This window comes from Oncorhynchus tshawytscha, linkage group LG28, assembly GCF_018296145.1.
Source record: "Oncorhynchus tshawytscha isolate Ot180627B linkage group LG28, Otsh_v2.0, whole genome shotgun sequence".
NCBI classification, from domain to species: Eukaryota; Metazoa; Chordata; class Actinopteri; order Salmoniformes; family Salmonidae; genus Oncorhynchus; species Oncorhynchus tshawytscha.
The window spans coordinates 7,449,252-7,476,965 of NC_056456.1; the positions used below are offsets into that span (position 1 = coordinate 7,449,252).

At 41.8% G+C, this 27,714-nt stretch overlaps 1 protein-coding gene across 8 annotated transcripts in view; it reads right to left on the reverse strand.

The window, feature by feature from the left end:
• Nucleotides 1-5,758: 5,758 nt before the first annotated feature.
• LOC112226586 (unconventional myosin-IXb) overlaps nucleotides 5,759-27,714 on the reverse strand; it is a 76,437-nt gene continuing 54,481 nt past the window's right edge. For 5 of the 8 annotated variants that reach the window (XM_024391008.2, XM_042308211.1, XM_024391015.2 and 2 more), the window contains 14 exons: nucleotides 26,920-27,092; nucleotides 26,304-26,411; nucleotides 25,866-26,036; nucleotides 25,637-25,678; nucleotides 22,388-22,499; nucleotides 18,609-18,682; nucleotides 18,318-18,510; nucleotides 17,938-18,066; nucleotides 17,552-17,657; nucleotides 17,102-17,233; nucleotides 16,701-16,824; nucleotides 15,506-15,627; nucleotides 14,711-14,838; nucleotides 5,759-8,126 (listed from right to left, as the gene is read on the reverse strand). In XM_024391008.2, the coding sequence (XP_024246776.1) occupies nucleotides 7,939-8,126; nucleotides 14,711-14,838; nucleotides 15,506-15,627; nucleotides 16,701-16,824; nucleotides 17,102-17,233; nucleotides 17,552-17,657; nucleotides 17,938-18,066; nucleotides 18,318-18,510; nucleotides 18,609-18,682; nucleotides 22,388-22,499; nucleotides 25,637-25,678; nucleotides 25,866-26,036; nucleotides 26,304-26,411; nucleotides 26,920-27,092 (1,802 nt within the window). In that variant the 3' untranslated portion in view covers nucleotides 5,759-7,938. Of the gene's footprint in view, nucleotides 8,127-14,698; nucleotides 14,839-15,505; nucleotides 15,628-16,700; nucleotides 16,825-17,101; nucleotides 17,234-17,551; nucleotides 17,658-17,937; nucleotides 18,067-18,317; nucleotides 18,511-18,608; nucleotides 18,683-22,387; nucleotides 22,500-25,636; nucleotides 25,679-25,865; nucleotides 26,037-26,303; nucleotides 26,412-26,919; nucleotides 27,093-27,714 lie in introns of all 8 variants that reach the window. The other 3 variants (XM_024391014.2, XM_024391012.2, XM_024391013.2) reach the window with 3 other exon arrangements.

A 27,714-nucleotide genomic window follows, 5' to 3' on the forward strand; every position in this document is an offset into this window, starting at 1 on the left:
AGAATCTAGGGTCATTTGTAATACTGATATTAAGGTAATTTAATACAAAAAGGCAGTGAAATTGACATTATAGTGTCATTATATTTTCTCTGATGAATGTGGTGTGAAAATTAGCTAGGATAAGTTTTAATTATGGTCGACTCATGTTAAGTATTTGGGACATATTTTGAGCCAACAGGGCAGGGAAGAAATTGAGATATTTGTGTTTGGTTTTAACACCTGTGTATAGGAGGGTGCCAGTGTATCTGTGTAATGGGGGAGGGTGTCCATATGGGGATTACATGATAACCAACTTGGGACAGTTCTGGGATTGGAGAAGAGGGTATCCTTATAGCATAGGGGATCCCACAAAGGTGGATAGGTTTTCCATGATATGGGGGAAACCTGGGAGCACTGTTGAACTCTGTAAAGGTGATGAAATCCTACTAACCATCAAAACCATTAAGCGCTCTGATGCAGGCACTTACACCCTCGGACTACAAAGGACCGGGACAGACACAATGGGTGTGTTTTCTATTAAGGTGCTGCCAAAACCACAGAGGTCCCAGATGAACCAGAGCCAGACACACTCCTCTACCACCCCTGGACCAAGCCTGCCACCCACCACCACTGTGTCAAATCCCATTCAGGTAATTAATGTTAGAGATTATTCAGCTATTGATCAATTAGGCACTGAGACTGGTTTTGATGGTAGGGACAATTTGTGGCTGTCTTATATGAGGTATACAGCTAAGACCCTGAAAAGAAAGGACTGCATTATATGTGGTCATGCTAGACCTGTTCTGGCTACACACCCATTTGCTATATGAGAAGGAGAGGGGTGGTTGTGTATTCTGAGAAGTTTTTTTGTTTTGTTAAGGCATATGGGGACAATTACAGTTGCATCACGGGTACAGGTAATGGCATAGACTATGGGAGATTCCCTGAAGCTGATTGCATTAGTAACATGATCATCCAGTTGCAGGCCTAAACCAAACTAGTGGTCTGGCTGATGTGTGGTGAATATGTGGACCCAAAAGAGTACTGAGACCCATTCTTAGAGGAGACTGGCAAGGTACATGTGCTCTGACCAGTTTGATAATTCCACTGACCATTGTTGATGTTACTGCTGAACAGCTGTTGGGTTCTGTATCCAGGGGGCCTGAAAACATTCCATCCCATGGGAGACATAGACGTAGTCCTCCATGGACAGAGGATGTAGTTGACATACACACAAACCTGTTGGGGGTACCTGTAGGGGTTCCTCATCAATTTCAGGCATTGGGTGGGAATGACGGACTCTGGCACTTACTACCTATTATAGGTCCAGCCATAGTGGATGCAAGACAGACTGCATGGATTAATTATATCTACTATAATCAACAGCGTTTTGTGAATTACTCCCGTGATGCACTCACTGGTATGTCTGAACAGCTGGAGGCCACATCTAGGGTTGCCAGACAGAATAGACTTGCTTTGGATATGCTTCTTGCCAGTCAGGGGGGTGTTTGTAAGATGTTCGGTGAACAATGTTGCACGTTTATTCCTAATAACACCAGTCCAGATGGTAGTATATCTAAGGCCCTTAGTGGGCTTGATGCACTATCTGCTGAGATGAGGACCATGGCGAGGGTGGAGGAGTCTGGACTGTTCTCTTGGTTGGGAGCCTGGTTTGGTAAGTACACTGGTATGGTGGTTACTGGATTTCTGACCCTAATTCTTGTATTTTTGTTATTGATGTGTTGTGCTCCTTGCATCATACCTTGTTTGAAGAAGTCTGTTACAGATGTGGTACAGGCTTCAAGTATGATGCCCTTGCTTGATGCTCCTGAAGGAGATGCAGATACGGAATCTAACTTCCGGAGACAGATGGGGCTGACTGAGGATGACCCCTGGGTTGCTGTGGGTGAGGTCGTGGAATGATAACTTCTTAAATACAGAGATAACAGTATCGAGCGCATAGATATTCTTCACAGCAACAGTTACATCTATCAACTGGAGCACCCGGGGGCCGGGACCAGCTCTGCGCCAACAATCAACGATAGGCTGGGTGAGTCTAAACTACGCCCAGTCTCTACTCTGTGACAGGCCGGCTCGGAAGCAGGAACTATTTCTGTCAGAGTATATTTATAATATCTTTGTCAAGAACAAGTCAGTTCTCTGTTTTGCCCTGCGAGGTGTGACAGAGAGCCCGTATATACGAAAATTGCATTTACCACTTATTGCTTAGCTAATAAAAAATACATAGCATACAATCAGTGACTCATTGTCATATTTATCCTTGATACCAGATTCGAATTAACGCAACCCTAACAATTGCATAGTTAAATAAAGGAAAAATAAAAAATATGCATGATACAGCCTTACCCCATTTCATGGACCCAAGATCAATAGGTATCAGCCTACTCAGTGACACCAACATATTACAATTCTGAAGAGTTTACACAGTAGCGTCATAGCTCATATTAGGGAACTTTAACTGTGGGAAATCACCTCCCTCTTCAACTTATTGTGTGTATTGAACATTCATATTGCAATAATGCCTTGCATTATGCCTGGGAAGAAAACACTTCAATTTGCTCAACTTACCCTAGCAATTGGCTCAATTTACCCCAAGACAAACATTTGTCCTATATTAGCCTACACAGCTACACTTTCATGCTAGGTTTAGGACATATCAAATCATTTAAAGGACATTAAAAAATATATCCATTTTAGTAAAAGTATACTAAATTTGATATATTTTTTAAATGTCCTCATCAATCTACACACAATAACCCCATAATGACAAAGCAAAACGTTTTTTTTTTACAAAAAATTTAAAACAAAATACCTGATTTACATAAGTAGTCAGACCCTTTGCTATGAGACTCTAAATTGAGCTCAGGTGCATCCTGTTTCCATGAATCATCCTTGAGATGCTTCTACAACTTGGAGTCCACCTGTGGTAAATTCAATTGATTGGACATGATTTGGAAAGGCACACCCCTGTCTATATAAGGTTCTACAGTTGACAGTGTATGTCAGAGGGGGAGGAGAAAATTATGACTGTTCTCAAATCTGAAAATGCAGCAAGTGAAGTATGTGTGATAATGAATGCAAAATTGTGAAATCAAAGAATGGAACAAAACGAGCAAAAGTTGTAATAGAAGACAAGGACCGGTCCAATAATGCATTTCTTATTGGGCTGTGTTTTTGGAAACAGAGATTCATTTGGGAAATCCATTTGTAATATTGAGGATAGTGGTTAATTGTGTTGATGAAGAACAGAAGAAGCATGCACTGGATCTGGCAAAATTGTCCATGTCAGAAGTAAAATTTACTGATCTTCGGAGCAGGGGTCCTGGCAAAGGAGTTATAGCTGGAGTCTCGTTGAATATAGATGATGAGTACCCTAGTCAGAAAATCCCAGGAGTGGTCCGTGCACGTCGCCATACCCACATGGTAAATGGAAGGAAGGAGAAAAAAGCCTTGGATATGCGAGTTATGCGGTGAGAGCATTTGTGTCCAAACCATTACATTGTGGAAATTGGAAAGGATATGATCACGTGTCAAATGGGAGTATGATATTGAAGAATCTGTGAATGGAAAATGTTGCAACTGTGGTGGGGATTATACTCCGGACTTCCTTGAGTGGTCCTGTTAGGGTGAAGGAAGTCGAGGATCAGGGCTGCGCAGTGGTAGTTTATGATATTTTATTTATTTTTACCCAAATGTTTTCCTTTTTTGGGATCCACATTATCCAACTGCACAGAAAGAAGAAAGAAGCCACTCCTCAGGAAAGAGCACATGACAGCCCGTCTGGAGTTGGTCAAAAAGCACCTAAAGGACTCTCAGACCAAGATTCTCTGGTCTGATGAAACCAAGATTGAACTCTTTGAATGTCAAGCGCCACGTCTGGAGGAAACCTGGCACCATTCCTACGGTGAAGCAGTGGTGGCAGCATCATGCTGTGGGGATGTTTTTCAGCGGCAGGGACTGGGAGACTAGTTAGGATCGAGGGAAAGATGAACAGAGCAAAAGTACAGAGATCCTTGATGAAAACCTGCTCCAAAGTGCTCAGGACCTCAGGCAAAGGTTCACCTTACAACAGGACAACGGCCCTAAGCACACTAAGCCAAGACAACATAGGAGTGTTGAATGTCTCTGAATGTCCTTGAGTGGTAGAGCCAGATCCCTCACTTGAACTCAATAGAACATCGCTGTAGAGATATGAAATAAAACAACTGCTTTTGCTTTGTCATTATGGGGTATTGTGTGTAGATTGATGGAAAAAAAACAATTTCATCAATTTTAGAATAAAAGTATATGGACACCTGCTCATAGAGCATCTCCTTCCAAAATCATGGGCATTAATATGGAGTTGGACCCCTTTTTGCTGCCACAACAGCCCCCACTCTTCTGGGAATGTCATTGTATGCTGTAGCGTTTATATTTCCCTTCACTGGAACTAAGTGTTCTAGCCACAACCACGAAAAAACAGCCCCAGACCATTATTATTCCTCCACCAAACTTTACAGTTGGCACTATGCATTCAGATAGGTAGCGTTCTCCTGGCATCCGCCAAACCCAGATTTGTCCGTCGGACTGCCAGATGGTGAATGTTGATTCATCACTCCAGAGAACGCGTTTCCATTGCTCCAGAGTCCAATGGCGGCGAGCTTTACACCACTCCAGCAGATGCTTATAGCATTGCACATGGTGCTCTTATTGTTCCTATTGTTCCTGGCCCAACGCTCTAACCACTAGGCTACCTATAATGGAGGTCTGCAAAAACAAATGTTAAAGGTGCATGCTGCCACCGACTGTACTGGAGCACGTGATGAATACAGTTTACAGACTTCAGAATAAAAGAAAAACAAACATTTAAAAAAAACCTAAAGCCTCTTACATTATCCTGTACTAAGAAAATGTAAAACAGCCCTACTCACTTCTAATAAACCATCCCCCATCCCAAAAATCCCTTCCAATCCTGTCCAACCTCAACCATTCCCTCTCTTCCACTTACTTGCTCCACTGATTAACAAACCATTCACATTCGCTTTTGAATCCCACCTCATTTGGATTCGTCTTCCTAAATAAAAAGAAACCCGCCTCTCCGGCATGAGACCTAGCCCTGATTGGCAGGCACTAGGAGGCAGAAGAGTAACCTCTAGATTTGATAGGTTCAGTAAAACGTTTGTATTATCAATCCAAAATGTATTTTGTAGCCATATGTAGGGTTTGCCAGAACCAAGAGGAAAGGGGGATACCTCGTCAGTTGTACAACTGAATGCCTTCAACTGAAATGTGTCTTCCGCATTTAACCCAACCCCTCTGACCCCCCTCTCCCACCTTATTATGGGCAGTACAGTAAACACATGCTCTGAGACTATTGTTCATTAATTGGTTAATGAACAATAGTCATTTTTTCATAATATTTTACCATAGAAAAAGTGGCAGAGACTTGTCCATCAAATAATATGTAAGGGAAAACCTTAATCTAAATATCATAGTCTGCGTTTACAGAGGCAGCCCAATTCTGGTCTTTTCGCCACCAATAGTTTTCTTTGCCAATAATTGGTCAAAAGATCAGAATTAGAGGAATATCACATTGTTTTTCCAATAAAATAACAAATTATCATATTAATATGAGAAATTCACCTGTGTTTTCATAGTGAAATTGGATACAGTACGTGTTGTTTATTACTGGTTCTACATAATCGCACATCGGCCAGTGTAGAGATCACACACACATAAATCTGTGTGCTTGAAGGTCCACGTAGGCAAAATCAACCCCAACACTGAAATGTCTGTTTATTTAGTTGAAATACAAAACACAATAAGGATTGCAAACAAAATGTATATAATTCTGAATTACCCCATTCATAATACACAGACATGCTAAAATGGCTGAATTTGTGATACTTGGTAAAGTACTGTACAAAAAGACGTTCTGAGCAGGCAGTTAGTCAATCAATCTATTAGGAGGCAGCGAGGCAGGACGACCACTACTTCCGTCAAAGCTGTGTTCTTCTAGCCTACTCCAACTGAGAGGAACTTGAAATAACTTTTCTTTACATCACAACTTATGTCCAGCAATATCCACTAGTGTTGCTGCAGCTAGAAAAATCGGTTAAGATGTTGGCTTGACAGTTGCTGGATCCTTGTTCAAGTTCACAATATACTTCCATGGTTGGTTTCATTGGGTACGGTTACAGGCACACAATAATACGATTATTGTTAGTCAGATTAATGTAATAGTTTGATTAAAGAGTTTACATGCTTTGCAAGAACGATCGCCAATCAAAATGAAATGTTCTATTAATCCTATTTGATTCTGAGTTTGGACATATAAAGTTTATATGTAAAACCTGTCTAAGATGTATACTTTCAGTTCTTCCGAACTCAATTCCCTTGCGGAAAAGAGGGAGGCTTGCGTTGTTGGTGCTAGCACATGCACAGATCACATTTTTTATTTATTTAACTAGGGAAGTCAGTTAGGAACAAATTCTTATTTACAATATCGTCATTGTAACTCAGATTAAGGTGTTAAAATGTTCTTATAATTCAAAAGATTGCTCAGAAAACCAGGTATTTTAATCAGCGTATGCTTACTTCGATTATGACCACACAGCTATTAAGATAAGCAGAATAAGGTGTTTACATGACTAATGCATACTCGGCCTACTGCAATTATCAGTTTAATATCAAATTATTAGTGAGCATGTAAACATACTCATTGACTCTCCCTTTTAACTGCCCTTAATTGACCCATTTATAGCAACAACTTCCGAATCCATTGGAGAGTATCTGCTTGAGCAAAAGTGAGGTGTACAATAGTATTCCCTGCCAAATAATAGTTTTTTTGCGATTAATATTCAGACCTACACCTCCCCTGAATCAGATGATCCCCCGCCAAACACACAGGCACAAACATACACATTGATTGGAGACAGCTTGTTTCAATTACAGAAGTTTCCCTAGGATTTTCTACCTGCAGCAACACTAGTGTAGGATAATAGTGAAAATACTGGTAAAGCACAGTGGCTTTATTTCCGCACCAAAAAGCAGGCCCTAGGCATATGACAGCAAAGCTGCATTTACACATACAGCCCAATTCTAATCTTTTTCCCAAATATAGGCTAAATAGTTGATCTGATTGATCAAAATAATTATATAATTTAAAAGAATATATATATTGGAAATTGGCTGCCTGTGTAAACACAGCCCAAGGTGAAAATATCCCTCACTTTTACAAAAACATATACGCCCACTAATAACCCTAAATACAATCTTGCTTTCGTTTTATGTTAATAAAATAAAATAACAATTTATTTTTACACAGTACCAGAAAAAGCCAAGCTAAGTGGCATATTAGTAGTCCATTGCAAACAAGGCACTTGTATAAAATATGTAAATGATTTGGTCCTCGTTACAGTATTGTTCACAGGCAAGACGCATCCAAAATACTTGGCTTTAAAATAATATGAGATTGTATATGGCTAAAATCAAAGGCACATCTCTTTACTTGGGCTGTGTTTACACAAGCAGTACAGTTTTGGGATTAATGAGGAGAAAAATCTGAATTAGGCTGCCGGTGTAAACGCAGCCTTGTGGTTCATGATGTATTGGTACAATAGACTGCACTGTGTCTTGTGTTATTCCATTATGTTTCCTCATTAGAAAACCACAACCGCATTCAACATCCACGGCAGCTTTGGTCATTACACACACACACACACACACACACACACACACACACACACACACACACACACACACACACACACACACACACACACACACACACACACACACAAAGGAAAATGTACAGAAAGTGCATGGTTCTTGTTTGTGTTGCCATAATACAGCTCCACTGATTACTCCTGTATTTTAGAGGTATTTCTAGTTCTCAAGTTGACCGCAATTGTTTGGAATGACAATTCAATATGGAACAAAAACAGACTGGCACCCAGACTAGTCCTCCTCATCTATGAAGGGGATGTCCAGGTCTGAGAGGTTCCTGCTCCTTGCCTTGGTGTTGGGCTGGGGGTTCTGTCCATCTGGTTGGTCTCTGGGGCCTGTAGCTGTAGTTCTTTGGGCCAGGTCAGCAGGCTTAGGAGGGCACTCCTGCCTCTGGCTCCTCCACAACAGGTTCACTCTGCCTGGTGGAGACACCAGTCTGGATTAGTTTAATAGTAGAGAGCCTGGTAGAGATACTCTGGATTAGTCAAATAGTAGCTGATCCCAGATCTGTTTGTGCTGGTCATGACAATTATAGTCAGAGGAGTTAATATAATATTATACATGTAGGCAGTCCCGGGAATAGAAAACCCACTATCCTGGGGTTGCAAGCACCATGCTCTACCAACTGAGCTACAGAAGACTAGTTGGCTAAAGCGCATACAGATCTAGGACCAGATTAGTGTTATGATATGGGGGTCATTTAATGTTAGCACACAGTTAGGCAACACACTACCATGACACACATCCACACTCCATTCCCAGGTGGCAGCACCAACAGTATAGGGGCTGGAAGCCTTGATAAGTTCACATGCGCGAGCAATCAGTGGATTGGCTACCTGTGACCAGAGGCCTCTTGGCCTTTTTAGTTTAGGCTTACCTCTTCATAATTTTGTTTTTGTATATCTTCTTTTTTTTTTGGTCACCCCTTTGAACAACAAACAATAATTTGCTTGGACTGGCCGATCTAAAGCTAATGACGGAGCTGATGCCGGTAAGTTTGCTGTCACCTGGACACCTGCACATACAACACAGTCTTCATATGCTGATTTGTCATCGTCCTCTGACGATTTTTGAACTTCAACTCCTATTGAATAGGGAAATCCTAAGTATAAATATGTTTTGTGCAAATGTTGTTTTTTAAAAAAATCAATTGCAAACTTCAAAGTGTAGGGAATTCAAGGAGTTGGTCTGGTGATGTCATTGGCCTGACCACTTGGTTACAGACCAGTTAACTAGGCCTAAGATTGTAGATCATGGCTGACGTTTTACATTCTCCCAACCAATTGTGCTATTTTTTTGCATTTGTGTAACTTATTTTTTAACTTATTGTGCACATAATGTTGCTGCTACAGTCTCTTATGACTGAAAATAACTTCTGGACATCAGAAAAGCGATTACTCACCACGGACTGGAAGAAACTTTTTCCTTTAACGAGTCAGACGAGAAGGATATCATGCTTTCACTGGAACAGGCCTAGATCCATGCCTTTTACGTGAAGAAAAGACGCCGGAGAAGAGGACGCAGATTGGGCATCCTGAGAATCCAGGGGCGAACGAGTAAACTCCCACTGCCTTCCATTATTTTTGCTAACGTGCAATCATTGCAAAATAAAATGTATTACCTACAATTAAGATTATCCAACCAACGGGACATTGAAAACTGTAACATCTTATGTTGTTTTACCGAGACGTGGCTGAATGAAGATACGGACAATATGAGAGCTAGCGGGATTTTATATGCACCGGCAGAACAGACACCCCTCGTCTTACCAGAGGTAGTGTGTCTTTTTGTCAATAACAGCTGGTGCGCGATGTCTAATATTAAAGAAGACTCGAGGCATTGCTCGCCTGAGGTATAGTACCTTATGATAAGTTGTAGACCACATTATCTTCCAAAGAGAGTTCTCATCTGTATTATTCGTAGCAGTCTATTTACCACCACAAAACGAAGCTGGCACTAAGACCGCTCTCAACCAATTCTATAAGGCCATAAGCAAAGAAGGAAATGCTCACCCAGAAGTGGCGCTCCTAGTGGCCGGGGACTTTAATGCAGCAAAACTAAATCAGTTTTACCAAATTTGTCCAAAATTCTAGATCACCTTTACTCCACACACAGAGATGCATACAAAGCTCTCCCCCACCTTCCATTTGGCAAATCTGACCATAATTATATCCTCCTGATTCCTGCTTACAAGCAAAAACTAAAGCAGGAAGTACCAGTGACTCGCTCAATACAGAAATGGTCACATGACATGGATGTTACACTACAGGACTGTTTTGCTAGCAATGGCATTGAGGAATACACCACCTCAATCATCGGCTTAACCTCTTGAGCTTATGGCTGAATACTGCCCCCTTTGGAGGAAGTGCGTGCCCATAGTAAACTGAAAATATTTTTTTCCAAAATTGATAATATATGCATATAATAATTATTATTGAATAGAAAACACTCTAAAGTTTCTAAAACCGTTTAAATTATGTCTGTATGTAAAGCAGAACTCTCAGGGCAGCCTTTCTCCCAAACTCTCTCTTGTCAAGAGAAAAGTTGGGTCAACTTTGACGTCATCGCCCCCACCCTTCCCAGGCAGCTACCGATCTGGGAACAGTATGTATTTGTTCAGCGCGATGTCTGCTTTCAATTGGCACGTTCATTGTTTGAATTTCGCGCTCCCTCATCCTTTGGCGGGCGAAAATGCCCGGTTCACTCTCACATACATGCACTCTATTGCGCGCGGCCGATTTGGAGAACGTTCTTTTCCAATAGACACCAGTTGAAGCCGGTTCGTTTGTTTGCGATTATCATTGTTTTACATGATAAAAACATCATTTTGCTCGATTCTGCACTTAGTTTGACCAGTTTAGTCGACATATAATATGTAATTTTGAAGTTTGATTGCGCAAGAGTGCGGGACCAGAAGGAGCAGAAGTTATTTTGGGTGCATTTCAGCTGAAGCTGTTAGCATATGCTAATACAAAGACGCACAACTTGAAACCAAACGATGTATTGGGTAAGTATGACTCCTTCTACGTCTTCTGATCGAAGAACATCAAAGGTAAGGGAATATTTATGTGGTTATTTTGGGTTTCTGTGGACTCCAAACGTAGAGGAGACACTGCTAATATCTGAGCGCCGACTCATAGCATAGACTAGTGAACGAATTCTGTAACGTTAAAAATAAATGTAACACAGCGGTTGTATTAAGAAGAAGTGTATCTTTGTAACTATATGTAGAACATGTATATTTAGTCATGTTTATTGCTTGTTATCTGACGTTATCTGTCCGAGCTATCATAATTTCTCCGGACATTTTGAGTAGCATTTTTGAAATGTCGTCATTGTAAACAGAGATTTATGGATATTAATGGCATATTATTGAAAAAAAAAAATGTACTGTGTAACATGTAATATTACTGTCATCTGATGAAGATTTTCAAAAGGTTAGTGAATTATTTATTTTTTAATCCTACTTTTAAATTTTATATTTTCTGGGACAAAATGGCCGCCGCTTGCCTTTTGTTTCGGTGGTGGTCTAATATAAATGTGTGCTATGTTTTCGCCGTAAAACATTTTAGAAATCTGACTTGCTGGGTAGATGAACAAGGTGTTTATCTTTCATTTGAGCTATTGGACTTGTGTAGGTGTGGAGGTTAAATATGTCTAAGAATATTTTTTCACATTTTGCGTTATGCTAATGAGCTTGAGCCGTAGTCACGATCCCGGATCCGGGATGGGTAGCATCAAGAGGTTAATCAATAAGTGCTTTGATGATGTCGTCCCCACAGTGACCGTACGTACAGATCCCAACCAGAAGCCATGGATTACAGGCAACATCCGCATCGAGTTAAAGGCTAGAGTTGCCGCTTTCAAGGAGCGGAAGACTAATCCGGACGCTTATAAGAAATCCCGCTATGCCCTCCAACGAACCATCAAACAAGCAAAGTGTCAATACAGGATTAAGATTGAATCAAACTACACCAGCTCTGACACTCGTTGGATGTGGCAGGGCTTGAAAACTATTATGGACTACAAAGGGATACCCAGACGCGAGCCTACCAGATGAGCGAAATGCCTATTATGCTCACTTCGAGGCAAGCAACACTGAAGCATGCACGAGAGCACCAGCTGCCTAAATGATTACCGCCCCGTGGCACTCAAATCGGTAGCCATTAAGTGCTTTGAAAGGCTGGCCATGGCTCACATCAACAGCATCCTCCCGCACACCACTCCAATTCGCATACCGCCCCAACAGATCCACAGATGACACAATCTCAATCGCACACAACACTGCCCTTTCTCACCTGGACAAAAGGAACATTATGTGAGAATGCTGTTCATTGACTACAGCTCAGCGTTCAACACCATAGTGCCCACAAAGCTCATCACAAAGCTAAAGACCCTGGGACTAAACACCTCCCTCTGCAACTGGATCCTGGACTTCCTGACGGGCCACCCCGAGGTGGTAAGAGTAGGCAACACCACGTCTGCCATGCTGATCCTTAAGACTGGGGCCCCTCAGGGGTGTGTACTTAGTGCCCTCCTGTATTCCCTGTTCACCCACGACTGTGTGGCCAAACATGACTCCAACACCATCATTAAGTTTGCTGACGACACAACAGTGGTAGGCCTGATCACCGACAACGATGAGATGGCCTATAGGGAGGAGGTCAGAGAACTGTCAGTGTGGTGCCAGGACAACAACCTCTCCCTCAATGTGAGCACGACGAAGGAGCTGATCGTGGACTACAGGAAAAGGAAGGCCGAACAGGCCACCATTAACATCAACGGGGCTGGAGTGGAGCGGGTTGAGAGTTTAAGTTCCTTGGTGTCCACATCACCAACGAACTATCATGGTCCAAACACACCAAGACAGTCGTGAAGAGGGCACGACAAAACCTTTTCCCTCCTCAGGAGACTGAAAAGATTTGGCATGGTCCCCGGTTCCTCAAAAGGTTCTACAGCTACACCATCGAGAGCATCCTGACCGGTTGCATCACCACCTGGTATGGCAACTACTCGGCATCTGAGCGTAAGGCATTGGGGGATGTGTGTGTGGTAGTGTAGTGTCTGGCACCATTGTATGTCATCTCTGATGTTGCACTTATCCTGGGATAGTGTATGACCTAGAGGCTCACTCCCCTCAGTGAGCTTGTCCAGAAGTGTGGTCAAGAAGGGGTTTTACTTGAGATGGGAGTATCTGGAGTTGACAATTAATTTATGCCATTGGTCGAGTTGGTGTTTATGTTTTATGAGTACCTGGAACGAGATCAGAACCTTAGGGGCCAAACTGGACTGAACGATAAACTGAACGAATGCTATCTGGCTACGGGATACTCCTTTCTCATTTAAAAAGTCTCACCTTGTGACCCGTTCCAAACATATGTGGTTTGTTATGTAGACTAGGGGGTGGATCTTTGCTATAAAAGATCTCAGTAGCCTTCGAGTTGGTGTTTATGTTTTATGAGTACCTGGAACGAGATCAGAACCTTAGGGGCCAAACTGAACTGAACGATAAACTGAACGAATGCTATCTGGCTACGGGATACTCCTTTCTCATTTAAAAAGTCTCACCTTGTGACCCGTTCCAAACATATGTGGTTTGTTATGTAGACTAGGGGGTGGATCTTTGCTATAAAAGATCTCAGTAGCCTTTGTGTTGGCGCTCTCAACGGATCATCAGAGATGGTGATTCGTCGACCAGCCATCGCTATTGCAAAGCTCTCACTATTAAAGATTTAGTTTAAGTATAACTCTGACTTGTGTGATAAGTTTGTCTCTCCTCATTTGATAGTAAAGAAATGAACCACCAAACAATTCATAAAATCGCCACCGGACAAGTTACATTGACCCCCCCCCCCTTTTGTACACTGCTGCTACTCGCTGGTTGTTTGTTACCTACGCATAGTCACTTCACCCCCACCTACATGTACAGATTACCTCAACTAGCCTGTACTGAGAGCCTTATTGAAGCTAGTAGTTGAGTACAATTTGCTAAAGACCAAGTGGCAATAACGTTTTTGCAGATAGATTTGGACCCGTGCAAAGCGTTAAGATGGTCTGCGGTAACAATGACTGTCCATTTTATAAATTAATTAGAGAAGTGTTTTGCAAGTGCAGTTCCATTCTGATTTCACTAAAACAATTTAAGAAATTATTCATTTGCAATCGCACACTGACTCGGTACCGGTGCCCCCTGTATATAGCCTTGTTATTCTTATTCTTATTGTGTTACTTTTTATTATTACTTCTTATTTTAGTCTACTAGGTAAATATTTTCTTCTTGAACTGCAATGTTGGTTAAGGTCTTGTAAGTAAGCATTTCATGGTAAAGTCTACAGTTGTTGTATTCGGTGCATGTGACAAATAAAGTTTGATTTGATTAAGACCCTTAGACTTAGCAGGTGGAACAATATTAGCAAGCTAGTTTATCGGTTTCCTAACACTTGTACAACAGGGACTGGCTAAAAAACAACAACAACAAAAAACAGGGACTGGCTGATAGTCGGCCTGCTTGTGATACTAATACAAAAAGTCAGTCAGAAATGCAATAGATTGAGCAAGCACACACCCTGAAATACCATTGTAAACGGCAAATCCTTTTCCTGGTTACACAAAACCGGCGCCAAAAAGCATGCAGACCCACTTTACAACTAGCTACTGTAGAAGGTGGCACCTTAAAAGGAAATCCAAGACTTGTTTCTTAAAAAATCTCTCCCCTAATATAGCCAGGAGTTCGCTAGCAGGAGTTGGGTAAAACACAAACGGATATGTCAACCATGCTACTTCCAATGTACCAAAGGTAGAAATCAAGACTTTTTTTACAGCCTGGTTTAAGAATGCAAGTGCAAGTGCAATCACAACACAATTATTTTCACAAGTAATTTCTAAGTAACTACCTGGGCTGTAAAATAAAGTGTAGGCTGTAAAATAATGTGTTACCGAAAACAAAGAGTTGAAGTGAATGAAGGCAGAGGATGGGGAAGGCCTACCGTACCTCTCTACTGACCTTCTGACTCTAGGCTTCTCACTCTATCCTCCAGCAGGCTCTCTGAGCTGATAGACAACGACAATCTGGACTCTGAGTCGTCAAAGTTCTCCTGCTCCAACTCTGGCAACCTGCACGCCAGCTCCTCCCTGCACACACACACACACACACACACACACACACTATATAGTGCTGAGGCAAATGCCAAGAACTCCTATTGTACCACTAAGACAGTGTCTCTTAATATATTCCTGGGACTGCACCTTTTTGTTCTAGTCCAGCACTATAACACACCTGATTCAACTAACAAGGGCTCAGTGATCGTTTGAATCAAGTGAGTTCGTGCTGGGTTTAACAAAATTGTGCACCCCTCTGAAGGTCCAGGAATGTATTGAGGAATGCTGAGCTGTATGGTATATGTTGCATACACTGCTTACCCCTTCAAAGTAGGAGGATACATTATTGGTCAGAGTAATTAGATCAGATTGTGATGTCATGATCTGGGCAAAAAACTCCCTCCCACCTGAACAGGCTGAAATTCCAGGCATTTTTTGAAACAGCTGTTACACAAAAAGGGCATTATCATAATTTTCACTTACAGATTGCTATTTCGACCTCCCTGAAACATCTTTAAAAAAATTGAAAATCACATTTTTAACCACTGCCCCTTTAACACTGACAGCTTCTACTGAGATAGCGTTCCTCTTTAACACATCTGATTCATTGGTGATTAGTTCAGTCAGATGTGTTAGTGCTGGGTTAGAGCAAGATTTTGTACCCAATAACAGAGAACTAGGAGTCAGTCTCTTCACTCACTTCTCCTCTTTGATGGATTTGATCCTCTCGATGAGGGTCCTCTCTGACTCCATGTCTATATCCGATCGGTTAAGATCGTCCATTTGAGGTACGTCCAGCTCTGATGAAGATTTCTCTAAGATCTGCAGATATATAGTATGAGTCAATATACCAGACAAGACAACTCTTTTTGGGAACGTGGGAACCATATTTCCAAAGTGAAGTTCCCAGTGGGAATTGGTATTTGGATCACCAGGTTTACATATTCTCAGATGTATTACACACAAGAGTATACCAAACATTAGGACCACCTGCCTAATATTGAGTTGCACCCACCCCCCCTTTTGCCATCAGAACAGCCTCAATTCTTCGGGGAATGGACTCTACAAGGTGTCGAAAGTGTTCCACTGGGATGCTGTCCCATGTAGACTCCAATGCTTCCACAGAAGTTGGCTGGATGTCTTTTGGGTGGTGGACCATTCTTGATTCACACGTGAAACTGTTGAGCGTGAAAAATCCAGTAGCGCTCTAGTTGTTGACACAAACCGGTGCGCCTGGCTCCTGTTCAAAGGCACTTACATTTTTTGTATTGCCCATTAACCGTCAATGGCACACATACACAATCCATGTCTCAATTGTATCAAGGCTTAAAAATCTTTTAACTTGTCGCCTCCCCTTCAACTACACCGATTTTGAAGTGGATTTAACAAGTGACATCAATAATGGATCATAGCTTTCGCTTGGATTCAGCTGGTCAGTCTGTCATGGAAAGAGCAGGTGTCCTTAATGTTTTGTATACTCAGTGTATATCAAGATTAGAAAGTATGTTGTAAACATGTCATTGATCTAGGGTTGCAAAATTCCAGCTTTCCCCAAACTCGTTTGTTTTTCCTGGACGATTTCTCAGAAACCTGAAAACGTTTCCAGAATTTTGCAACCCAATGTGATGTCAAAGCAATGTTATGGTGGAACCAAAGTGTTCTTCCAGTGTCCTGTCTATAGTGTGGAATGGTAGCGACAGTTATTCATTGTTTTATTAGTAGGATTCCTATTAGCTGTTGCTAATGTAGTAGCTACTTTTACTGGAGTCCCACACAAAACATGACATAATACAGAACATTAATAGGTCGGAACAGCTCAAGGATAGAACTACATACATTGTAAATACAAATAACAGAAATAAAAAAAAGGTCCTGTACTAATGTAATGTACTTACAGTGTTCTGTCTCTTGAGCATCAGTTTGTTGACGGCCAGGGCCTCAGCGAACTCCAGCTCTGTGATCTCCTGCATCTTTTCATTGTACCGTCTAAACTGTTCTAAGATCAGGATCTCCACACACCTGGTGGGAGAGAAAGTAGAGGGCTTCTTACAGCAAAATACACACAAAATGCTTACTAAAGACTACATCTTAACTTGAGAGATATGCGTATGCAAAGACAACTTAAGTGCAAACATCTCATCAGTGCTTTGGGTGTACATGAAAGTGAGTTTACAGGCGTTTCTCACATTAGAATGACACTAACAATAAAATGTGTTTAAAGAAAACGCTCTAAAATAACTACATCAGCCCTCTTTGTTAACATTATTACTACTGTAGTAATGTAGTGTAGTCTCACGTGGTTATCTTGGAGATGTCCTTCATGCTAAGGAATGGGTCTGTGGTGTCAGGGGATCGCAGGATGCAGGGGGCAAACACTATGGCCAGGGAGTTAGCAGACATCCGGTTGTGCTCTTCCTCCTTTGCCACTCTAGAGGAAGGAAATATCCATCAGTCTGACACAACATCCTAATACATACTGTAACATGGTTAACCTGTCATGTGGCCTAATCAGGGACCAAAGTTTTTCCTGGTCAAGTGTGATTAGGACACACTCCGGGACCTAAGTAAAAACTCAAGGCCCAAAGCATAGCATATGAAAGCCTTTGTATGGAAGATGGTGGATTGCTACTATCAGTCAAGATGAATGTCGATGTACTGTACAGGTTATTGAGTGATGTGAAAACGAGTGATAAGTAGAAAGACCATTATACCCATAATACTGATCAATCGGTCTGCTGCTACCTACCTGACCAGGTGAAAGACCAGCCTCTCCAGCGTGTTGAAGTTAGAAGGGGGGAGGTCGTCCAGTTTCTGGTAGACCGCACGCAGCTGTTCAGATTGCTCTGGCAACTCTGCAGATGAAATGAACAGTGTCAAATACTTTGACATACTGTACTACTAAAGTACTTCAGGTGGCTAATTTAGCTTGATTGGCATGCAGGGTGGACAAAGGACTATTCCATTGAATCCAGTGTATGGGGCTAAATCTAGTGCACCACAAGTATTTGAAACTGATTTCTCTGACATTTCTTAATGAAAAAATACTTATTTAACTTCACACAACTATGACAACTCAATTTCTTCTTTTGCTACATTGTGCCCTACTGAACACAGCCCACCAGACAAACTCACCCACAGCGTGCAGGAAGTCGTTGTAGAGGCTAAAGGTAAGGAGGGGCTCAGGCAGCTCTCTGAGCCAGCGTTTCACCAGACCTGTCACCGTGTGGATGGAGTATTTCTCAAGAGTTGCCCTCTCTGGGTCTGACAACAAATACAATTGTCTTGTGTTTTTTTGTGTGGTAAGAATTGTACAAATAAATTGATGAATGTAAAAATGAAAAACAGAAACATGACTTTATGGTAAATGCTGTAACTACCAGTATACTACAATAGTGTGTGAATGTAGTGCTTTTATTGATTGACCAACAATTAGTACAGTTTAATACAGTAAAAAGGTTTTGTTGATTGTACTAAATCAAAAAGGACATTCAGGGTTAAGCTGGCGGTCTTACTGGTCTCCAGTAGCTGGTGCAGTTCCCTGGCGTGGCAGGCAGAGCCAGACTTGCGGTAGATGCCCTCTGTGTACAGGCCATTCATCTCCACATGCTCCAGCATCATCTGTACCACCATAGGGATTGGGTAGGTCTTACTGGTCAGAACACACACCTGTACCCCAAAGTGCAGATGGCCAGGTACCCCATCGTCCTAACACACAGACATAGTAAGCACACTGGATCAAACAATAGTCCTGACAAACTACTTGACAAACTGTAAAAACACTTGACCCATGTAGTGCTGCTTACCAGCCTGGCGCATCGTGTTGAGCAAGAGTTGATGATTTTGGAGAGGCATTTCTTGTGACATATCAATTTGCAAGCTAAAGGACCGAACAAGGCAGACAAGAACAGAATGGTAAGAAATGTGGAGTCTGTTCTAATGTTACAATTAGGGGTGCTGGCAGCGAAGCTCCAACAAACCTATTGTTTTGGATGGAATATCTCAATGCCCAATGCCCAATTGGTTAAAGAAAATGTATACTTTGGCAATACACGTGCAAGTGACACTTTCTTACGGCATAATTCCATATTCATGTCCCTGGTCTTTTCAATGGGCTTGACGATTATGTCATAACATTGGAATAATTTATTTCTGCCGGCTGCAGAAATGTTTGTCCATTGAATACCATTCAAAGCCTATAGAACCAACAAGCCAACAACTGCTACTCAGACATCAAAAACAGCACAAATTCCCCCATAGGTGGCGCTCTAATAAGCATTCAAAGTCCAAGGCTCAGCCCCGCTGCCCAGTTTAACGTACAACAACGAAACTATAGGAGAGGAGGAAGATTATTTAAGATACTTTTTCAGAAGATGGGCAAGGACTCTGTTGTCCTGGCATCCTCATGCTGTTGCCTAGGTAAGCACCATGGTCTTGTAGTGGATGCGAGCTTTGACTGGAAGCCAGTGGAGATTGTGGAGGACCGGGCTGACATGAGAGGACTTGGGAAGGTTGAAATCCAAAATCCTGCAGCCCGCCTGGTTAAGTTGCAGGGGTTTGATGGCACATGCGGGTAGCCCAGCCAACAGCAAGTTGCAGTAGACGGGAGAGGACAAGTCCCTTGACTAGGAACTACGCTGCTTCCTGTGTGAGTTAGGGTCTTACTCTACCAATGTTGTAGAGCATATGAACCTGCAGGAGCTAGTCACTGCTTTTGATGTTTGCAGAGAAGGAAAGGGTGTTGTCCAGGGTCACACCAAGGTTCTTTGTACTTTGGGAGGGTGACACTTTGAAGTTGTCAACTGTGAGAGGTCTTTGAGTGGGCAGAGCTTCCCCGGAAGGAAGAGCAGTTCCGTCCTGTCGAGTTTGAGGTGATGTGCCGACATCTAAGTTGAGAAGCAAGTGGAGTGTCCATGGTTAATGTTACCTGTAATCTTTTTCAGCACTTAGAAAATTTCAGGTCTGTTGAAAGCAAACTTCAACATTGTGAAAATTGTGTGGGCTGGATTTACTGTGAACAACTAGAGTCGCTCACTCCATATATCAACTCCCAGAAATGTATTGGCTAAATCACCAGAGTAGACTCGCATCAAAAACAATGGAGAAAAATGCATCCCATAACATTTTAATATGGAAATAGCTGTTTTATCATTCAACTTACAGTAGTAGCAAATGTGTGGTGTTCAATGTAGGCCTACATTCCCTGAGACATTTGAGAAAAAAAACATGCAGGGCTTGACATTAACCTGTTAATCCACTTGTCCTTCAGACAAGGTGACAATGTTGTTTGATACAAGAAACCACCATACAAAATACAATTCATTATTATTCCCATAACATTACATAGAATCAGACAAATTATGCTACCCTCTGCCTATTGGCTACTTAGTTTATTCAAGACAGACTCAAAATACAACACTGCCCCTTTAAGACATAAAAAAAGCTCTTTATCTGACTTTCTTTTCAAAGATGGCTAGAAATGTACACATTTTGTGCTCTTGTAGGAAGCAACCACTCCCTCATTGTTGACTATAAATGAGCTATAACTGGTCTAACTCACTAACTAGCAAATAATATGAATACATGTGCACAGGAGAACCTCCAGCTCTTACTTCGATCTAAAAACAAGCCTGCTCATAAGCCAGAACTCTTTTCATTGCTGCTTGCAGCTACACTACATGACCAAAAGTCGAACATCTCATTCCAAAATCATGGGCATTATAGAGTTGGTCCCCCCCTATGCTGCTCTAACAGCGTTCACTCTTCTGGAATGGCTTTCCAGAAGATGTTGGAACATTGCTGCGGGGACTTGCTTCAATTCAGCCATGAGCATTAGTGAGGTCGGGCAGTGATGATGGGCGATTAGGCCTGGCTAGCAGTTGGGGTTCCAATTCATCCCAAAGGTGTTCGATGGGGTTGAGGTCAGGGCTCTGTTCAGGCCAGTCAAGTTCTTCCACACCAATACAACACATCATTTCTGTATGGACCTTGCTTTATGGACGGGGGTATTGTCATGCTGAAACAGGAAAGGGCCTACCCTAAACTGTTGCCACAAAGGTGGAAGCACAGCATCGTCTAGAATATGATATAGCATTAAGATTTCCCTTCACTGGAACTAAGGGGCTTAAGGAACCATGAAAAACATTATTCCTCCTCCACCAAACTTTACTGTTGGCACTATGCATTCAGGCAGATAGCGTTCTTTTGGCATCAGAGATTCGTCCGTCGGACTGCCAGATGGTGAAGCGTGATTCATCACTCCAGAGGTTGCCAGTGCTCCAGCATCCAATGGCGGTGAGCTTTACACCACTCCAGCCGACGCTTGGCATGGTGATCTTAGGCTTGTTCTGCCACGGAAAACATATTTCATGAAGCTCCCAACGAACAGTTCTTGTGCTGGAATTCGGTAGTGAGTGTTGCAACCAAGGACAGACTATTGTTATGCGCTACATGCTTCAGCACCTGGCGGTCCCGTTCTGTGAGATTGGGTGTGGCCTACCACTTTGCGGCTTAGCCATTGTTGCTCCTAGATGTTTCCACTTCACAATAACAGCACTTACAGTTGACGGGGCAGCTTAGCAGGGCAGAAATTTGACGAACTGACTTCTTGGAAACATGGCATCCTATGACGGTGCCACTTTGAAAGTCACTGAGTTCTTCAGTTCTTCCATTCTACTGCCAATGTTTGTTTATGGAGATTACATGGCTGTGTGCTCGATTTTATACACGTCAGCAACAGGTGTGGTGGAAATATCCGAATTCACTAATTTGAAGGGGTGTCCACATACTTGTGTATATAGTGTATATTTCTGTTGTAATGTTCTCATCTATGTTATAAATATACACTCGCCGGCCAGTTTATTAGGTACACCACCTCGTCCACAAAAATGTATTGCTCCTACAGATTGTCAGGTGGTCGTGGCTTGCTATATAAAGCAGGCAGACAGGCATAAAGTTACTGTTTGATTAAACATTAGAATGGGCAAAACGAGTGATCTAAGCGACTGAGCAAGGTATGATCATCGTTGCCAGGAGCGCCAGATCCAGAAACGGCCGCCCACCTGGGCTTTTCACGCACGGCAGTGTCTAGGGTTTATCGAGAATGGTGCACAAACAGACATAACTGCGCAGAGAACAGTGGTGTACTGTTGTCACGGATGGGCTATTGCAGCAGACGACCACACTGGATTCCACTCCTATCAGTGGCGGCTCCAGTGGGCACGCAATCACCAAAACTTGACAATTGAGGAGTCGGAAAATATTGCCTGGTCTGACGAATGCTGTTGCGTCATTCTGATGGCAGAGTCAGGATTTGGCGTAAGCAGCATGAGTCCATGGACCAATCCTGCCTGGTGTCAACGGTACAGGCTGGTAGCGGTGGTCTTGGCACACATTAGGTCCCTTGATACCAATTCAGCAACAAACATTTCCGACACCTTGTAATCCGAAGAATTCAGGCTGTTCTGGAGGCAAAGAGGGGTGTCTGACCCAGTACGAGATGGGTGTAAATAATAAACTGGTTCTAGTTCTAGTTTTATGTTTTAAGATGGTGAACAACAGACAGTGTTATCTGTAGGCTACTCACCGCTGCACATGTAGGCCTTCTCCATGCCCCAGATGAAGGAACCACACAGGTCACAGGACTGCATGATGTTCACCTGGTACGTACTGAACATGTGATCTAGAGGGCTGTTGGGCTTGAAACAGTATAACACACATCAGATAGGGAGAATGACAGGCAACCTGAGACCTTACTTATCAAAGTTGTGTGCAACAAAAAAAATTATAAACCTTGCGTGCGCCAGTTTCCCCACAAAGGTTGGTATTTATCCATTTTGAACTTGACAGGAAAGTGTGCATATCTCCATGCAAATCTCAGACCTTGCATACGAACAACTTCTAATGGTTGACTTCTATTGGAAGCAAATATTGTTCTTTGGGGGAAATGTTGGTGTTTGATGCACAGGAATTATAATAATGGTAGGCTAATAAAAACATTACAACGTAGCCCTAATGATAAAAGATGAATTTTCCGTTGGTAAGATAATCGCATAGCAGCATGTCGCCTAATATATTTATTTTACTTTTATTATATGCAGTGTGTTCGGAAAATATTCAGACACCTTGACTTTTTCCACATTTTGTTACGTTACAGCCTTATTTTAAAATTGATTCAATATTATTTTTTACTCAGTCTACACACAATAACCCATAATGACAAATCGAAAACAGGTTTTTAGAAATTTGAGCACATTTATAAAAAAAAGATACCATATTTACATAACTATTCAGACCCTTTGTTATGAGACTTGAAATTGAGCTCAGGTGCATCCTGTTTCCATTGGTCATCCTTGAGATGTTTCTACAACTTGATTTAAATCCACCTGTGATAAATTCAATTGATTGGACATGATTTGGAAAAGCACACACCTGTCTATATAAGGTCCCATAGTTGACATTGTATGTCAGAGCAAAAACCAAGCCACGGAAGTCGAAGGAATTGTCCGTATAGCTCCGAGATAGGATTGTGTCGAGGCACAGATCTGGGGAAGGGTAACAACACATTTCTGGAGCATTGAAGGGCTCCAAGAACACAATGGCCTCCATCATTCTTAAATGGATGAAGTTTGGAACCACCAAGACTCTTCATAGAGCTGGCCGACCAGCCAGTCACTCTGACAGAGCTCCAGAGTACCTCTGCAGAGGTGGGAGAACCTTCCAGAAGGACAACCATCTCTGCATCACTCAACCAATCAGGCCTTTATGGTAGTATCAGACGGAAACCACTCACTCTTCAGTAAAAGGCACATGACAGCCCGCTTGGAGTTGCCAAAAGGCACCAAAAGGACTCTCTGACCTTGAGAAACATGATTTTCTGATCTGATAAAACCAAGTTGAACTCTATGGCTTGAATGCCAAGCGTCACATCTGGAGGAAACCTGGCCCCATCCCTGTTTTTTAGCAGCAGGACTGGGAGACTAGTCAGTATCGAGACTAGTCAGTATCGAGGGAAAGATGAATGGAGCAAAATACAGAGATAATTAATGAAAATCCATCCAGAGCCCAGACTTGAACCCGATCGAACATCTCTGGAGAGACCTAAAAAAAGCTGTGCAGAGACGCTCCCCATCCAACCTGACAGAGCTTGAAAGGATCTGCAGAGAAGGGGAGAAACTCCCCAAATACAGGTGTGCCAAGCTTGTAGCGTCATACCCAAGAAGACTTGAGGCTGTAATTGCTGCCAAAGGTGCTTCAACAAAGTACTGAGTAAAAGGTCTAAATACTTATGTAAATGAGATATTTCAGTTTTTAAAAAAAAGCTAAACTTTCTAAACCTGTTTTTGCTTCATCATTATGGGTTATTGTGTGTAGATTGAGGGGGGGGGACAATGTAATCCAAGGCTGTAAAGTAATAAAATGTGGAAAAGGTCAAGGGGTCTGAACACTTTCCGAATGCACTGTAGGCCTAAATCATACTCATATTGCAGGGCATGTCTCTCGTTTTCTGACATGATTGGTTTATTCCCGCTACACCACAAATATTAGGCTAACATTTATCCATCGCTCATTCAATAGCCAACCAATGCTTGAAAGTAAATAGACTGTTAGCAGTATGGGTAGGCTACAGTATTGCTGTGAGATAGGAGTGTGACATAATAGCCTATTTAATCTCAGAGCCTATACTAAGGCAGGAAATAGAAACACAATCATGTATTGATAAACAAAATATTGAACAATTCATATTTTTCATGGAAGTGTGGGCTGTAGGCAGCATTTACTTTTAAATTGTTCAATAGACAATCAATCTTACAGAATGCACAGCCAGTGTTTGGCACTGCAAAAGATGAAAAACATTCTGGCCACACCTGTACAGAAAAGTGATCAAATTTGCCATTGCGCTTTCTTTTAAACTGTCATGTCCCAGTTCCAACATCTCCAAATCATACAGAAAATGATTTTGTTACCATAAAAGGTGAATGGAGGGAGTTTCAGGCAGGTTGTAAACGCTTGTTCAAGAGCGTAGAAATCCGTGTTGGAAAAAGTACTCAATTGTCATAATTGAGTAAAAGTAAAAGATACCTTAATAGAAAATGACTCAAGTAAAAGTCATCCAGTAAAATACTACTTGAGTAAAAGTCTAAAAGTATTTGGTTTTACATTTACTTATGATACTTAAGTATATTTGAGCAATTAAATATACTGAAGTATCAAAAAGTAAAAGGATAAATCATTTCAAATTCCTTATAGTAAGCAAACCAGATGGCACACTTTACTTTTTTCAATTTATGGATATCTTGGGGCACACTCCAACACTCAGACGCCATTTACAAAAAAAGCATTTGTGTTTAGTGAGTCCGCAAGATCAGAGGCAGTCGATATGACCAGGGATTTTCTCTTGATAAGTGTGTGAATTGGACAATTTTCCTGTCCTGCTAAACATTCTAAATGTAATAAGTACTTTTTGGTGTCAGGGAAAATGTATGGAGTAAAAGGTAAATTATTTTCTTAAGGAATGTAGTGAAGTAAGTTGTCAAAAATATAAAAAGTAAAGTACAGATACTCATAACTACTTAAGTAGCACTTTAAAGTAACTTTACTCCACCGCTAGAAATATAGTATGGTTCTGATTTATCAATGAAAATGTGTATATGTTGCGTGCGACAGTTTGAAAAATCCCAATCATTTGTTGTGCATGCAAATCCTAGAATCTCCACATACGCCAGAATTGAGTGAGAAATCCATGCACTATTAACAAATGTGGACCCCGGACCATTAATCTGTGTTTACTTTAGACAGTGCTATTCAGAGGTTATTATCATACAATTTAACTTACACATTTGCTCTTTTTCCCTCTCATCTTTGTCTTTTTCATGGTCTGCAACACATTGAAAAGTAGACATGAAACAACTGCACCTCTTAAAATTACATACACAGCTCTTAAACTTTCAAAAGTGTATTCTGCTCACAAACAATGTAAAAAAACTGTTGCGAGTGTCTGTGAGTGCATGTGTATGTCTTTGTTGGTGTTTAATGTGCGTTTGTCGGACTCTATTCAGAACTACCTTGACTGGCCCAGCCTCCGCTCGTTTGATCTCTCCCCGTATGAAGCCATCCAGAACGGACTGGAACAGGTTGACCACTGACTGGACCTCAGTCTGCTGCTTGGCTTCGGCAAGACTGGACACCCGGTTCTGGTAGCCCTTCATCAAGCCCTTGTAGCTAATGTGGGGCTTCTGTTTGGAGAGTGCACATGGGAGAGGAGGACAGGGTTCATGAAGAGTGTGGGGGTGATTTGATGTACAGTATAGCACAACCCAAATCTTTACATCCGTCTCAGGCAGTGAACGCAAATCTATTTTAAAACCCATTTCAAGACACCCTTTTGAACATGGTTAATTACCCCCATGCATAGTTCCTTATCAAAATACCTAGAGCTCCATAAAACAATCTCTGTGTTCAAGGTGCCCAGATCAGTCCGGTGGATAGACTTGGATACTCACCGAGATGGAGTACATGCCCTTGATGGTCTCTCTGAACTGCATGGTGGCTGTGAGGAAGATGCTCTCTGTCGCTGACAGCTTCTTCGCCCTTGTACGCAGCTCATTTACCTGGAGAGATGGTGGGTAAATGAAGTTACATGGATTTTTTTTACATTAAAAAAAATTATATATATTTAACTAAGTCAGTTAAGAACAAATTCTTATTTATGGATCTCTACATGTATCATTATCTATCATTCAAAATGGCCCTGACTACGCGTTCAGATTCTCTGACCAGAACTGGTAAGTCGGGATGTTATAAAGATGCACTGCAAGAACATGCAAGTAACCAAGCACGTGAAGGAAAATGTCTATAGACGCCTATGGCACCATGTCTCAGAGTTATTAGTACACATGTGAGTGTGTCAATGAGTGAGAAAGGAAGATGGTGAATGAATGACAGGGCGATCTTTGTCAGTCAATAACTGCTCTTGAAAAACTCTGAAGACTAAAACACATCCTAATAAACCAATAGGCAATACAATACTGATTTTTTAATAAAACAATATGCAGTTGCAATAGGGCTAACTCCTAAGCCTGATGTGAATACCAGGTGAGTGAGAGACAGGTATCCCACCTGGTTCCCCAGGAACTCGTCCAGGTTTCGGAGCTCGTTGGTGTTGGTGATCTCCCGTTCCAGAGAAGCATTCCACTTCTCAGAAACTCTCGCGGCTCGGCTGATCCTGATGGAGGGGTTATGAGGCTGTCCACTGCCCTCGCTCAACAAGGGGTAGGAGTATGGAGAGATGGCTGTAGGTAAGGGAAGGATGTGTGTGTGTGCTTTTAGATAGAGGGGACATGTGGTTGAGATTATACCATTGACCACTAGATGGTAGTAAAGCGACACCTTTTTAGTGCCTTTCAAATCATATCAGTCATAGGGCCCTATTTTAACAAACCTAATGCAATGTTAAATCTAAACGGTAACGCTACAGGTCCAGTGGTGTGTGAGAAATAAAAAACTTTGCTATCACAATTATCGGTGCACTTGTTGGCGTTGGCACGAAAGGGCTGGGTTTCGATGAATAAACAAGGTGTGAGTGTGTCCAGGCTTGGCCCCTCACTGGCCAGAACGTGCTCCATGGCAAAATATGTGGTTGTTTCAGATTGTGTGTTTACAATCTTTTATATATTGCCTTGGAATCAACTCCAATTTCAATGCAAGTCTGTTATAGTTTGTTAAATGGCTTACAGAAACTAAATGTAGACCAATCCCCTCATTGCTTAACAGGTTAACTTGAACCCATTTGCAGACCATATTTTTCTAAGTAACTGTCTTCAATAGCATTCACACTGATATAGGGTCTAGGCTTACTGTATATTTCATTATGGCTGAGCTTGGACATGCCAAACAATGTCAATAAGCAAGATT